The sequence below is a fragment of the Podarcis cretensis genome, assembly GCF_951804945.1.
Source record: "Podarcis cretensis genome assembly, chromosome: 2".
Lineage (NCBI taxonomy): Eukaryota > Metazoa > Chordata > Lepidosauria > Squamata > Lacertidae > Podarcis > Podarcis cretensis.
In genome coordinates this window covers 110,013,018-110,028,181 of record NC_137171.1, presented here as the reverse complement: position 1 = coordinate 110,028,181, position 15,164 = coordinate 110,013,018, and the positions used below count along the sequence as shown (strand labels likewise).

Here is a 15,164-nt window from a genome sequence, read left to right as displayed (position 1 = left end):
ATTAGGTCCATCAGTTACCATATAACATATATCCAACACAAAAAACCAGCAACAATTTTTTGTTGACAAAGAACAGATGGACACACCAAGGGCCCCATTACCTTTAGTAGCTTAGGGCCTCATCAAACCTAAATCCAGCCCTGCTCCCAGGAAGAACAACCTGGCAAGTGTAGCGGGGAGACCAACACAGCCCCAGCCCTAAGCCCCAAAAGTTGTTACTGTAAAGAACTTGCTTCCTGCCTACCGTCAGAAAGCAAAAAAGGAAGCTGAACAGGTTTCCTTGCAGCTGCTATTTGATTAATAATAAAATAATTATTAATATTATTAATTTTATATACGGCCCTACATCTGAAATAATAACAGGGCAGTTTAAAGTATATATATAAAAAAATGCATAACACACTCTTACACAATTTACATGCTATAACCTCTGCCTCCCAAAAGTTTATTACGGCAAAGGGAAAACTAGCCTGGCCTCATCTGTCGGCCTCGAAAGGAGCAACGTCCACAGAGAGTTTGATTTGCGTTTCTATGACAGAATCAAGAACACCCCATATACTTGAAGCAATATCGTACTACCTTAAAAACATTCCTGGCTTTTCCTAAAGAATTATGGGAGCTGTAGTTCATTAAGGAGGCTGAGAGCTGGTAGGAAGCCTCTACAGAACTACAGTTCCCAGAGTTCCCTGTGAAGAGGGATTTGTATGTTAAACTACTCTGGGAAACTAGCTTGGGGGAGGGCAGAGAAAAGTGAGTTTCTTAACAACGCTGCAGAAAACCATCTTGTGCCAGGCTTGTTAACAGATTAATGCTGAACCCTACCTACCTGTTGGTTGCAACTGTGTGGAATTACTATTTTTTATTGTGTTGTGAATTTGCTTTGAGATGCTTCACAAGAATTGATTCATGCGTGAAATAATAACCACAAAGTCCTCTAATTTCTCAAAATTGCTGACCATTAACATGGGTGAGTTCTCTGTGCCCTAACTTCTGCCAAAAGACTTCTACTGATTCATTGGAGAGAGAATACTATGACCCCCCCCCCTTTTAATCAATGGGTAGGACAACTCTTGCAACATATGAATGGATTGCTTTTAGACACAGATTGTAAATACAATGATATTTGGAACTCATTGGAACTTGCTAATATTTCTTTATTTGTTAGAATAATTATATTACATACCCATATTTCGCATTGCATCACATTTTCAAGTATCTTTGGTCTCTTTTCTTTCACTTTCATTTCCTCACTGAGCCATTTCAGTGAAATATCATTTGAAAAATCACACAATTAAATCACATAATTTTTCAACCACATGCATTTGAAATTATGCAAGGGGTGGGTGGGTGTGGAAGCCCCAACTCTTGCTGTTTGCAGGCTTCCATCGTTTATTTCTGTCATTTACGTTTCCTCAATATAATCTGTTGCTCAACCCCACAAATATTCTGGAAGAGAAGAGGGGTGAGGAACGTCCTCCCCCCCCCCCCCCCGGAGAGGGAAGGGGGAAGCCAAGCAAACGTGGGTTGTGGGTGGAGATGAGGAAGAGAAGCCATTCTTCTTCCGGAATATGAGGGAATTCTCAGAGAAGCCAGGGGAGTTTTGCAAAGATCTGTAAGTTTCCATTCCCCGCTTTTTTCTCACGTCTTGGCTTGGCTCCCGAGGAGGGGAGACAAAACGGAGAGCAGATGCGGGAAGAGAAGGAAGAATTATGGAGACGGGGTCGATTCCCAGCTCCTTGCTAGACGTTGCAGTAGTCCGAAGAGCAGCATCGGATGCTGACCTGGTGGCCGTGCGACTCCTTGTTTACCCCGCAGCCTTTTTTCTTCTGTCTGCTGCAGCCCAGGATCCTGAATTTCTCCTTTCCGTCTGTGGGTGGGGCGGGAGAAGAAGGGAAAGTAGGGAAAGTTTGGCATCCGCGGCCCCTCCAGCCTCTCACTGCAGCAGCCAGAACCAGCTCTGGACTTGTAAACTTCCTCCTGACTCACCCCAGCCTCTTCAGGTGCTCCTACCCCTCTGCTATCCCATGCCTGCATTCATTCGTTTAATTCTCCTCCCTTTTCTGTCCCAGCTTTCCTGCAGGGAGCTCAAGGCTGCGCACATGGTTCTTCCTCTCCTCCTCCTTTGATCCCTACAACAACCCTGTGGGGTAGGAATATTGAAAATAAAAATACAAAATGTCCAGTAGCACCTTTATTCTTGGTATAAGCTTTCATGTGCATGCACACTTTGCACACTTCTTCAGATGATAACAACAACAACAACAATTTATTATTTATACCCCACCCCTCTGGCTAAATTTCCCCAGCCTCTCTGGGCAGCTTCCAATCAAGTGTTAAAAACAATACAGCATTAAATATTAAAAACTTCCCTAAAAATAGATACCTATGCACACGAAAGCTTATACCAAGAACAAACTTAGTTGGTCTCTTAAGGTGCTACTGGACATTTTTTTAATTTTATTTTTATATTTTGACTGCGTCAGACCAACATGGCTACCTTCCTGAATCTAGAACCTTTGAGGTAGGCTAGGCTAAGAAGCAGTGGCAGTAATGCCAACTCAAATAAAATATTTGGGGGGGAGGCCAGATTTAGGTATGATGAGGCCGCCCTAAGCTACTGAAGGTAATGGGGCCCTTTATATGTCCAGCTGTCCATTGTCAACAACAAATTGTCGCTGTTTTTTGCGTTGAATAATAGGTATCTAAAGCCATTTGCCACTGTTGCTGTATGTAAGGTTTTGTTTTATTTGTTTTTTATCTTATATTTTGGAAATGTACATCCAGGGTTTTTTCCCCTTTAATTTTTTTGGAGGCCCCCAAGAGAGTGGGGCCCCTAAGCTATAGGTTGTTTGGCTTATACATAAACCTGGCATGGGGGGACAGGTAAGCCCTGCCCTGCATAATCGATCACATGACATGCTGCATGTACACAACTTGAATTGCAATGTCCATCAACTCTGGGGGCCCCAGCCCCCCAAAAAAAATATTTTTGGGGGGAAGGGACCTTGGCTCTTAGGAGTTGGCTCCTATGCTCTGTGGGGATAGTCCGATGGCCTAGTCCGATGCTCTAACCACTGTGCTATTCTGTGTGTACATTGCAGGCTTAAAATGCAGCTAGGGTGTACTTTTTATGCTCCTTCGTTGTCTTGATTCAGATCAAAGCTGGGGATTTGGGGGGGGTGCACATCAAAATGTTTCCCAAGAAACAGCAGGATAGATAAAAGAAATGTGGTTTGTGGCTTTGTGTTCATCACTTTCTAAGCCAGCAGCAGTGGGACGCTGGATGAAGAGCAGACCACATTGGGCTAACTTAATGAAAATTTCTTCTGATTTCTATGTGTTGACAGGCAGGGATGCCTTTAACCTATGCAAAAGGTGTTTGCACTGGGTCTGGAGAGGAATTAGGAGCGCTGTAAGAATTCCAATCAGTTTGAGGCTGGTTTAAGAAACAGCGTGGCAGACAGCAGTATCTTTTACAGCAAAGCACAGGATACCTATGCATATTGGATTGTGACATGTGAACACATTTTAAAAGACAACTGCTTTGGAACGGCAGTAGATGGGAGTGTGGACACAGCCTCTGTCTCTTTTTGTGTGCGTGGGCGATTTAAGAAACTACACACACACACACACACACACACACACACACGCACACACACAGCAACAGCATCACTGCTAAAACCAGTTCCATATTATGAAAAACAAGTGCCCTGGGCCAGGGTGCTGAGGAGACTAGAAAAGGTCTTAGGGGAAATTGGTAGATTGCACCAGTGACGTACAGAAAACACGGGCTTCAGACCTGTGTTAGTCAACCTGCTCAATAAGTGCTGCCCTGGTTCATATGGCCGCAGTTTCCATTGTCTGGCAGCAGAGATATTCCTGACTGTTCCACAAGTCAAAGGCCTCCCTTTCTGCAGACACCTGAAAGGAGCTTGCAGACCCCAAGTGGGCCATACATACCGTATTTTTCGCTCCATAAGACACACTTTTTTCCTCTTAAAAACTAAGGGGAAATGTCTGTGCATCTTATGGAGTGAATGTGTGGTCCCTGGGGCTGGGGGTGGGACCTGGGCTTCCCCCGCCAGCCCCGCAATCTCTGGGAGCAGCGGGAAGGTAGCGCGCAGCCTGTCTGCTTCTCCCCAAGCTGCTCTTTGGGGCTGGGGGGGGGGGACCCTGGCTTCTCCCACCAGCCTCGACAAGCTCCTAAGCAGCTCTGGGGTAGCCCACAAAGCCTCCGCAGGGCAGTGGGATGAAGGCTGCCCGCTGCTCTGCGGAGGCTTCTCCTCAGGGAAAAGCCCGCAGGTGCCGCACGCACGTTCCATGTGGCTCGTGAAAGGGAGCGCTGAGCAGAGCCTGGGAACAACCCTGGCTCTGCTCAGCGCTCCCTAAATATATATTTTTTCTTGAATTCCCCCTCTAAAAACTAGGCGCGCCTTATAGTCAGGTGCGCTGTATGGAGTGAAAAATAGGGTAGATCACATTTTGAGAGACTCCGGACCCGGGGCAGGGAATCTGCAGCCTTCCTGATGTCGTTGGACTCCAACTCCCATCAGCCCCAGCCAATGGTCAGGGATGGTGGGAGTTGTAGTCTAGCAGCACCTGGAGGGCTGCAGGTTCTCCCTGCTCTATTCAACCGGTTCTGAATGATGCGGCAACCAGACCAGGGTCCCTTACCTTGGCTGATGCTGATGGTCATGCATTTTTCTCCCTGAGACATGCAACCTTCGACTCCAGTCATGCACTCGGCATCGGGACTCTTCATGAGACAAGTGTTGCATTTGACACTCTCTGGGGAAGAAAGCAGAGTGAGGCCTCCTTGCTTTTGCTGTAAGGTCTGCTGCCTTGTGTAACACACAGTTGGACTACTGCAATGCGCTCTATGTGGGGCTACCTTTGAAGGTGACCCGGAAACTACAACTAATCCAGAACGCGGCAGCTAGACTGGTGACTGGGAGTGGCCTCCGGAACCACATAACACCGGTTCTGAGAGATCTGCATTGGCTCCCAGTACGTTTCCGAGCACAATTCAAAGTGTTGGTGCTGACCTTTAAAGCCCTAAACGGCCTCAGTCCTGTATACCTGAAGGAGTGTCTCCACCCCCATTGTTCTACTTGGACACTGAGGTCCAGCACTGAGGGCCTTCTGGCGGTTCCCTCACTGCAAGAAGCCAAGTTACAGGGAACCAGGCAGAGGGCCTTCTCGGTAGTGGCGCCCGTCCTGTGGAACGACTATCTGACTTTTAGAAGACATCTGAAGGCAGCCCTGTTTAGGGAAGCTTTTAATGTTTGATGTATTACAGTACAGTGGTGCCTCGCAAGACGAAATTAATTCATTCCGCAAGTTTTTTCTTCTTGCGAGTTTTTCGTCTTGCGAAGCACGGTTTCCCATAGGAATGCATTGAAAATCAATGCGTTCCTATGGAGACCGTCCGGGGACAGAGGGGAAGGCGCGCGCTGTCCCCGAACCTGTTTTAAAGCAAGGGAAGGGGGGCGCGCGCCTTCCCCTCTGTCCCTGGACCTGTCCCCGGAGATTGCGGGGCTGGCAACGGGGAGAAGCGATCTTCTCCCTGCCACCCCTTGCTTCAGAAGAGGTCCGGGGACAGCGGGGAAGACGCGCTGCGCTTCCCCGCTATCCCCGGAGCTTGCGGGGCAAGCTTCGTTTTGCGAAGCAAGCCCATAGGGAGATGCGTCTTGCGAAGCGGCTAAGAAAACGAAAAACTCCTTCGTCTAGCAAGTTTTTCATCTTCCGAGGCGTTAATCTTGCGGGGCACCACTGTATTTTAATATTTTTTGGGAAGCGCCCAGAGTGGCTGGGGAAGCTCAGCCGGATGTGCGGGGTATAAATAATAAATTGTTGTTGTTGTTGTTGTTGTTGTTAGGACTTACCCCCGGATTCAAGCAGAGCAAGGGAACAAACGGCAAAGAGCAGAGCCCCAACCATCTTGGAATCAATTGCTTCTCTCTCAGTCGAGCTCTTCCGTCGAGAGGTAAAATAACCATCCTACACTGGCAGGGGATAGGCCTTTGCAAAAGCACAATCTGTAGGCGGTGGGTGAAATGGCTGGCTAATCATTCCCAAGACTGAGGGTGGTACTCAGAGTAGACCCATTGAAATTAATGAGCAGGACTAAGTTAGGTCCATTGCTTTCAATAGATTTGTGCAGCATAACACTTAGTTGAGTACCACCCTCGGAAACGAGATGTACAAGATTCTATGTGTGTTCCCATACCATATTTTCGGTACTCTTTAACCTTACAGTTGAATATTTGCGAGTCAATGCCAGAGGCCAAGGCGAAGCATAGCTGGGCATTAAAACGTGGGGTTGCACCCCTTTGGCTTCAAGATCAAACACATGCATCTAGGGAGAAGGGCAGGTTTCTATGTATGATTAACAGACCAGTAGTGTTCAGGACTGGGGGTCAAGACCCTGAGGGGGTTCAGCTTCTTTTCAGGCATGTCTAAAGTCCATTTCAGGGGCCTAATCCAGCCCTCTGGCCGATTTAATCTGGCCCCCGTGGCAGTATATGTCCTGGGGTAAAATCCTTAAAAAAGCTCAACTTGGGTCGGCCCTCATGCATGTTTACTTCATCAAATCTGGCCCTCTTTGAAAAAAGTTTGGGCACCCTTGTTTTAATAGTTGGATAGGAGAGGGTAGGTGTCAAGAGAAAGGAGAGATTCACCAGTAACATCCACCTTTTTCTCTCTTCGCAGGAAAACAGACAAGTTTAGGTAGTTTAGGAGTTTGCTCTTGACCAGTTTCAAGAGACGCAGGCTCTTTAAAAAACATTTTTCCTTGCCAGTCTATTACTAACAGCAAACTGTCTTCTGACTACCCACTCCACAAAAAATAATGATGATCCTGACCACAAGCAGACCACCATTGTATCACTTTGGCATTGAACAGGCAGGCAGCCTGTGGGTCACACAAGACACAGAATCATAGAGTTGGAAAGGACTCCCAACGCAGAGGGGTGTGGTCCAGCTCCGAGGGCCTTCTGGCAGTTCCCTCACTGAGAGAAGTGAAGTTACAGGGAACCAGGCAGAGGGCCTTCTTGGTAGTGGCGCCCGCCCTGTGGAACGCCCTCCCCTCAGATGTCAAGGAAATAAACAACTGTCTGACTTTTAGAAGATATCTGAAGGGAAGCTTTTAATATTTGATGAATTATTGTATTTTAATACTTTGCTGGAAACAGCCTAGAGTGCCTGGGGAAACCCAGCCAGATGGGTGGGGTATAGTAATAATAATAATAATAATAATAATAATAATAATAATACGTCCAACCCCCTGCAATGCAGGAATCTTGACCAACATGGAGCTTAAACCCACAATCCTGAGATGAAGAGTCTGATGCTCTACCAACAGGATTTTCCCTGTGCAGTGGAGTCTCTGTGCAAGAGAGGCTGGCTGATATAAGGACCCATCTGGAACTCAATTCCCAAAATAGTAAGGAGTCGTAAATGTCTTAATTTAAGATCCATTGATACGTCTGATACCAAAACATTTTCCTAGGTAGCAGTGAACATTCCCATTAGGTAAAGGTAAAGGTACCCCTGCCCGTACGGGCCAGTCTTGACAGACTCTGGGGTTGTGCGCCCATCTCACTTAAGAGGCCAGGGGCCAGCGCTGTCCGGAGACACTTCCGGGTCACGTGGCCAGCGTGACATCGCTGCTCTGGCCAGAGCCAGAGCCAGAGCCAGAGCCGCACACGGAAACGCCGTTTACCTTCCCGCTGGTAAGCGGTCCCTATTTATCTACTTGCACCCGGAGGTGCTTTCGAACTGCTAGGTTGGCAGGCGCTGGGACCGAGCAGCGAGAGCGCACCCCGCCGCAGGGATTCGAACCGCCGACCTTTCGATCGGCAAGTCCTAGGCCCTGAGGCTTTAACCCACAGCGCCACCTGCGTCCCACGAACATTCCCATTATTTATCCCAATTGTTTTTTAAACTCTGCACATCAAACATATTTGTTGATAATAAATATCTATAAAAAGTCATCACTGGCTTTTTAGTTTCCAATGAATTATCCAATTGCTCCCAAATTTTGGGTGTCTCAAAGGCTGTGAAGGGTGCCGGACCAAACCAAGTTGCTTAAAAGATGTTGTTGCTTCAAGTATTGGCATTGTGCCACCTTTGACAGATGGTATTTTTCTCTTAGAGCATCATACATATAAAATCAGTCTTCCTCATCTACACCTTTTATCATCCAGCTTTTTTCCATATTGCCATATTTTCCCCAATTCTACTTTAATAGAGCAGGGATAGGCAAACTCAGCCCTCCAGATGTTTTGGGACTACAACTCCCATCATCCCTAGCTTACAGGATGGTCAGGGATGATGGGAGTTGTAGTCCCAAAACATCTGGAGGGCCAGGTTTGCCTATGCCTGCCATAGAGCATTTTAAAAATAAATAAATAATGTTTTTCAGATTTATACATTTCACTAATTTCACAATCATTTTAACATTTCAAAACTTGACTTCTTTCCCCCCTTTCTGTGGTTCCTTAAATTTAGCTTTAATATCTTCTGAATATCCAAATTAACTTAATTTTATTCATTTATTCCTCTCCTTTAAATATATTCTTATAAAACTGCAGGCTATTACAAGAATCCTGCCAATGTTCTTATCTGTTTACAATTTATCTGTAAATATTCAATAAAGCATTTCTTTTATTAAAAGTTTGTTATCTTGATTTCTTATTTTCCAGTAGGTTTAACCATTTCTGCATATTCCATAAGCTTTTATATCCATTCTTCCATTGCTAGGACTTCTGCTTCTTTCCATTTTGGGGCGAGTAACATTCTTGCCACTGTAGTAGCATACATGAATAAGTTTCTATATAGTTTAGGTAGTTCTGTCCCTATAATTTCCAAAAGAAAAGCTTCTGGTTTTTTTGGGTTTTTTTATAAGCATTATTTTAAACATCCTTTTCAATTCATTATATATCATTTCCCCATAGAGGAAGTGTAAGGGGTAAGGATAGACAGCATCTTAAAAAACAGAGACATCACCTTGCCGACAAAGGTCCGTATAGTTAAAGCTATGGTTTCCCCATTAGTGATGTATGGAAGTGAGAGCTGGACCATAAAGAAGACTGATCACCGAAGAATTGATGCTTTTGAATTATGGTGCTGGAGGAGACTCTTGAGAGTCCCATGGACTGCAAGAAGATCAAACCTATCCATTCTGAAGGAAATCAGCCCTGAGTGCTCACTGGAAGGACGGATCGTGAAGCTGAGGCTCCAATACTTTGGCCACCTCATGAGAAGAGAAGACTCCCTGGAAAAGACCCTGATGGGAATGATGGAGGGCACAAGGAGAAGGGGATGACAGAGGACGAGATGGCTGGACAGTGTTCTCGAAGCAACGAACATGAGTGACCAAACTGCGGGAGGCAGTGGAAGACAGGAGTGCCTGGCGTGCTCTGGTCCATGGGGTCACGAAGAGTCGGACATGACTAAATGACTAAACAACAACAAAGGAGTAAGGAGTCGATGATCCCCTGTGGCCAAAGACGACTACCGTATTTTTCGCTCCATTGGACGCACCGGACCATAGGACGCACAGGACCATAGGAGGGGGAGAACAGGGGAAAAAAAATTGTTTCTTGTTCTCCCCCTCTAAAACAAGGTGAGTTCAAGGTACATTCACCAGAGCTTGTGGGGCTGGCGGTGGGGGGAAGCGCTGCTTTCCCCCACTGCCAGCCTCAAAGATCCCTGAAGCCTTTGAAGCGCAGCGCACCGCTGCCCTGCAGAGGCTGTGCGCGCGGCCGTCCCCAAGCTAGAGCAGCAAGACGGAGCCCTCCGTCTCGCTGTTCTGGCTTGGGAACAGCCTTGCTAGCTTCTGCAGGACAGTGGGGTGAAGGCACCCCGCTGCCCTGGAGAGGCTGTGCGCGCAGCCATCCCCAAGCTAGAGCAGCGAGACGGAGCGCTCCGCAGTGCTCCGTCTTCCTGTTCTGGCTTTGGGCTTAGCGGCGCAGCCTGCATTCGCTCTATAGGACGCACACACATTTCCCCTTAATTTTTGGAGGGGAAAATGTGCGTCCTATAGAACGAAAAATATGGTATGCTCCTGCTGCTAGACCAAGTGACCAGCATGCTGTTTCTTCTTCCGGGAAGTCCCCAACCATGCTCTTGCATGGCAGCTGCTTTTCCCCTCCAGTGTGGGAAGGAAGGGGTTAATCCACAGTAGCCACTCTGGCTACTACTGAAGCTCTCTGTCACCTTTGCTCTGCCCTAGTGCTGTGTTGATCTTCTGCTGCATCCCTACCCGCCCCCTTGCTGATCTCGGAATTTTTGTTTGTCTCCCAGAGTCCAGTTGCTCAAGGCCTCATGGTGCTTTGCTGGGGCTGAAAGGCAGCAGCAGGCAAGGCTAAAGAGAACCTGTCAGCATCCGTGAGACGGCCCTGGTTCTTCTCTGCACCAGCCGTAGCTTTTGGGGATCCAGCCCAAGGACCATGGGCAGGTTGGGTAAGCATGTCAGGTGACTAAGGTGTTACATGGGCAAATCCTTTCTCCTCTCGTTGCTGAGCCAAAAGGGAAGGGAAGGAAAACAGAAAGTACTGAAACCTCTTAGTTGTGAATCTGGGCATTAGAGGGAATGGAAGTTCCGTATGCACCATGTGCTTAAAGATTGTTCCCTCCCTCACCCCAGAAAAAGAATTCTGGGTACTGTAGTTTAATTACTATTACTAGTACTATTTATTTCATTTCTTTGCTGCTTTATATTTTTAAGAAAAATCTCAAAGCGGTTTACAGAATATTAAAACATCAATAAAACAATCAGGAAGAAAGTCAAATACAGTGGTACCTCAGGTTACATATGCTTCAGGTTACATACGCTTCAGGTTACAGACTCCACGAACCCAGAAATATTACCTCAGGTTAAGAACTTTGCTTCAGGATGAGAACAGAAATCACACAGCAGCGATGTGGCAGCAGCAGGAGGCCCCATTTGCCTCCAGCTATTAATTAATAACCCAAGATCACAGCATCTTTCCAATAGTTTCTGGACTTTCATGCAGGGTCAAGATCTCCCTCACCTGGCTAGTCCTCACTCTCTGAGGACATCTATCTCCAATAACACATATACAGTGGTACCTCGGGTTGCAGACGCTTCAGGTTACAGACTCCGCTAACCCAGAAATAATACCTCGGGTTAAGAACTTTGCTTCAGGATGAGAACAGAAATTGTGCTCTGGCGGCGCGGCGGCAGCAGGAGGCCCCATTAGCTAACGTGGTGCTTCAGGTTAAGAACAGTTTCAGGTTAAGAACAGACCTCTGGAACGAATTAAGTACTTAACCCGAGGTACCACTGTACACACAAAAATTGACTGGCAGGTGAAGATGATAGAATATTTAGAACTTGCAAAAATGACTGGGAGATTAAGAGGAAACTCAAACCAGAAAGAGAATAAAGGTTGGACAATATTTAAAGAATATCTAAAAAAGTACGTATTGTGATGATGCAAATCTCCTGACAGGTCTAGATTGAATCTTGAATAATAACGAAATTATAGAAGCAAAAATCACCTTTGATGTGTAACAGTTAAAAAATAAGGAAGTGCGTATAGACCAATCATGTGTAAAAAGTACAGTGAGGTGAATCGGAAGTCAAAAGTGTGTGTGATATCAAATGATATGTTGCTAGTGTTTAGTTGTTATGAGGGTATGGTATTGGTCTGTTTGTGTTGTTTTTTATGTAGTATGTAAATTGTTTTGCAATAAAGCTTTAATAAATTAAAACAAAAACAAATATAGAGTATATAGTCAAAGCAACATAATTAACAGAAAACTACAATATCTTAAAGATTTCAAAATATTACAAAGGAGGTCAACTACGGAATACATATTTAACACAACATTAACAAACAAACCAAAAACCTTAAACATTTCCCCAAAAAATTGCTAAGTGAAGTCAAATATAAAATACACATTTAAAACAGCATAATTAACAAGAGAATAAAAGATGATCATAAGCATAACACAGCTGTTTGGCAGACACAAAAAGATGGGGCAAAAGAATCCAATAGTTAGGGGTTTGTTGTCAGGAATAGCGATGTCCCTCTGGTCTCACCAGAAGCCTCTTTATTAAGGGTATTGGAAGTTGTAGTTCTGTGAGTGGTGAACTACAATTCCCAGTATTTTTCCAGGAGATATGCACTTTAATGTCTGGTGTGTACTCAGCCAAAGATGCTAAATAGCCCTGAAATTTTCAGATGGCATATGAAAAAATATGAACTCAATTCAGCTTAAGGAATCTCCATACAGATTTGCATGCAGATTTACAGCAAGACCAGGGTTCTCTACAAAGAAGGCTAATTTTTTAATATATGTCTTCGGGCACCACATCAATAACAAAAGTTTTTAAAATATCTATATCTTTTTTCCTCCTAGCAGGTTTTGGAAGGGAATATTGGGGTCCAGGAAAAAATGTGGAATGTATTTTCTGATTTTGGTGTATGTGACATGAAGAGATTATAGGCACATGCAAGCAAGATTTGTGCAAGCACTTCTAGCTGGCTTTGAAGTATTTTTGCTGCAGCATATCCTGCTGCCAAAGAGGCAAGCCACTTTCTTGGTTTAAAAAGCAGCTTGCCTCTTTGGCTATTGCTGTGGCAACAAAATGTAGGGGGGGGAAAGGGAAACAGTTGTTTTCAGTCAGGTCACCACTACTGAGCATACATTTGTTTAGTGGTCCCGGGCCCTAAGGAAGTTAGATTGGCTTCAACCAGAGCCAGGGCCTTTTCAACTCTGGCTCCGGCCTGGTGGAACGCTCTGCCTCATGAGACCAGGGCCCTGCAGGATCTGATTTCTTTCCGCAGGGCCTGTAAGACAGAGTTGTTCCGCCTGGCCTTTGGCTTGGAGCCAATTTGATTCCCTCCCTCCCTCTCTTTTTTTCTTTTCTTTTCCTTCTCCTGCGATGAGGCTACATTTTAATATTTTAATGTTCCATTATTTTAATGTTGTATTTTATTTTTGTTTTTAAGTTTGTAATCATTCATCTTGTTTTTATTATTGCTTGTAAGCCGCTCTGAGCCCGGCCTTGGCTGGGGAGGGCGGGGTATAAATAAAAAATTATTATTATTATTATTATTAATGACAAATTCAGGCGTGATTGTCATGGAATCGTAGAGTTGGAAAGAACCCTGAGAATCATTTACCCCAATCCCCGGCAATGCAAGAATTTTTTTGTGCAACGTGGGGTTCAAACCCACCACCCTAAGTTTAAGAGTCCAATGCTCTACCAATTGAGCGCTCTCTCTCTCTCTCTCTCTCTCTCTCTCTCTCTCTGTGTGTGTGTGTGTGTGTGATGTTTTAAATGGCCCTCAAGAAAGCTTTCAGTCCAGGGTTGATACGACTGCCAAAAGATGAAACAGGCTTGGATGCATTAACCTTATGTAACAAGAAGTTGGCATATGTCCAATATATTTTTCACACATGAGATGGAAAAACCCACTCAGGTTTCCTTGGCACCGTTTCTGAATGCTGTTCTTTGAGGGCATAACGCTGAAAGCAGAGATGCTAGCCAATACAGGCTCAAATTTTCGCATTACGGACCAATATAAAGCACAAACGACTAATTTCAGCGCTCCATGCAAATACTGTCTTACTGCGTGATTTGCTGATGCATCTGGCAAGAACAAGAAAAAAAATCTGTCCTTCGAGCCGGAGTCGAACCAGCGACCTAAGGATGACTTTGGCAGCAGTCTACAGTCCTCCGCTCTACCAGCTGAGCTATCGAAGGGACAAGCCTAGGGTGCTGTGCCTCACCTTTTAACTGTGGGTGTGGTTGGGCGTGGAACTGGAATTTCAATGGGAGATATTCCCTTTGAATGCCTTCCCCAGGCTTCCTGCCTCTCCGCCAGCAAGCCTAAGATCAAAAGCATGGGTAGGCAAACTAAGGCCCGGGGGCCGGTTCTGGCCCAATCACATTCAAAATCCGGTCCACAGATGGTCCAGGAATCAGCGTGTTTTTACATGAGTAGAATGTGTCCTTTTATTTATAATGCATCTCTGGCTTATTTGTGGGGCATAGGAATTCGTTCATCCACCCACCTTTATATATATATATAAAGATAGTAAGAAAACCCACAAGCATGAAAATCCTGGGCTGGATTTAATCTAAGTCGCTGCATTGGCAGAAGCCAGCAGGCTGTTGTGCTGAAATGTGAAAAGCTTTCGAAATAAAAGACCAAGGTAAATCTCCATCCCTTCCTTTTGGGCCAGAGAAGACCACTTCTCTTCTTTAGATCAGGTATGGGAGAATTGTTTTTGTAACGTTTGTTTGAAATATATCCCTTGCTGTCATGCGTCCCTTGTTGTAAACTGCTTTGAGCATGGGGTGTGTGTGTGTGTGTGTGTGTGTGTGTGTGTGTGTAAAAGTAGCATACAAATAAAATGAATGAATAAGTGAATGAATGAACGAAACTTTGGCCCTCCTGATGCAGCTAAACTACAACTCCCATCAGCGTAAGCAAGCATGGCCAATTGCCAAGGATGATGGGAGTTGTAGTTCAGCAGCATTTAGAGGACCAAAGGTTCATCACACCTCTTCTAGATGTTGCTGGACTGTACATCATCCCTGCCCGTTGGGGCTCTTAGGTGCTGTAGTTCTGGATAGGCAAACAGATTTCCCATCTCTGTTATAAGGGGTCCCCCTCATCTCAGTTCATTGACTTAACTTGCCTTCAGTGTGCATCTTATGATGATGTTGTCATCCATCATCAACAGCTGCCGCCCTTGCCTTTGCAGTGTCATGACTTTGTGCCAAGATTTCTCAAGGAATATACGGAAGCTTTAATTGAAATTCCAGTTCCATGCCCTGTAGGCCAATCACTGCCTTTTCTTTTTTTTAAAGGAAGCCGCATCCCAAGTTAAAAAGAACAAGGCAAAGCTTTGGGCTTGTTCCTTCGATAGCTCAGCTGGTAGAGCGGAGGACTGTAGATTGTTGTCCAAGCCATCCTTAGGTCGCTGGTTCGATTCCGGCTCGAAGGACAAAGTGTTTTTGCTTGCCAGAAGTAGCTCCTGATCTCTCAGCCAATCATACACTGTGGCTTCCCTCGTCATGACTACAAACAGTCTGGAGAAACCCACTGAGTCAAACCGAAGCCTCTAAGCTGAAATAAGATCTCGTAGTTTGAAAATACCAGAATATAGTTTTCCGC

At 45.4% G+C, this 15,164-nt stretch overlaps 2 protein-coding genes across 6 annotated transcripts in view; one reads left to right on the top strand and one right to left on the bottom strand.

The window, feature by feature from the left end:
• The first annotated feature begins 1,132 nt into the window (after positions 1 to 1,132).
• Positions 1,133 to 15,164, top strand: part of LOC307208612 (L-amino-acid oxidase-like) — a 29,915-nt gene continuing 15,883 nt past the window's right edge. The window contains exons 1-3 of one of the 5 annotated variants that reach the window (XM_079963399.1): positions 1,133 to 1,612; positions 7,297 to 7,444; positions 10,309 to 10,467. In XM_079963399.1, the coding sequence (XP_079819525.1) occupies positions 10,455 to 10,467 (13 nt within the window). In that variant the 5' untranslated portion in view covers positions 1,133 to 1,612; positions 7,297 to 7,444; positions 10,309 to 10,454. Of the gene's footprint in view, positions 1,613 to 5,887; positions 5,987 to 7,296; positions 7,445 to 10,308; positions 10,468 to 15,164 lie in introns of those variants that run through there. The other 4 variants (XM_079963398.1, XM_079963397.1, XM_079963401.1 and 1 more) reach the window with 4 other exon arrangements.
• Positions 1,134 to 6,007, bottom strand: LOC307209106 (lymphocyte antigen 6 complex locus protein G5b-like). The gene is made up of 3 exons (XM_079964209.1): positions 5,886 to 6,007; positions 4,675 to 4,788; positions 1,134 to 1,867 (listed from the first exon to the last, which is right to left on the bottom strand). The coding sequence occupies exons 1-3, from the start codon at positions 5,938 to 5,940 to the stop codon at positions 1,740 to 1,742; spliced, it is 297 nt and encodes a 98-aa protein (XP_079820335.1). The 5' UTR covers positions 5,941 to 6,007; the 3' UTR covers positions 1,134 to 1,739.

Bases quoted from the DNA above. Each gene is read 5' to 3' on its own strand.
- LOC307209106 (XM_079964209.1), bottom strand. From the start codon at position 5,940: ATGGTTGGGGCTCTGCTCTTTGCCGTTTGTTCCCTTGCTCTGCTTGAA. The intron at 4,789-5,885 runs GTAAGTCCTAAC...TTTCTTCCCCAG, and splicing joins TGCTCTGCTTGAATCCGGGG to AGAGTGTCAAATGCAACACT. The intron at 1,868-4,674 runs GTAAGGGACCCT...CCCCACCCACAG, and splicing joins GACCATCAGCATCAGCCAAG to ACGGAAAGGAGAAATTCAGG.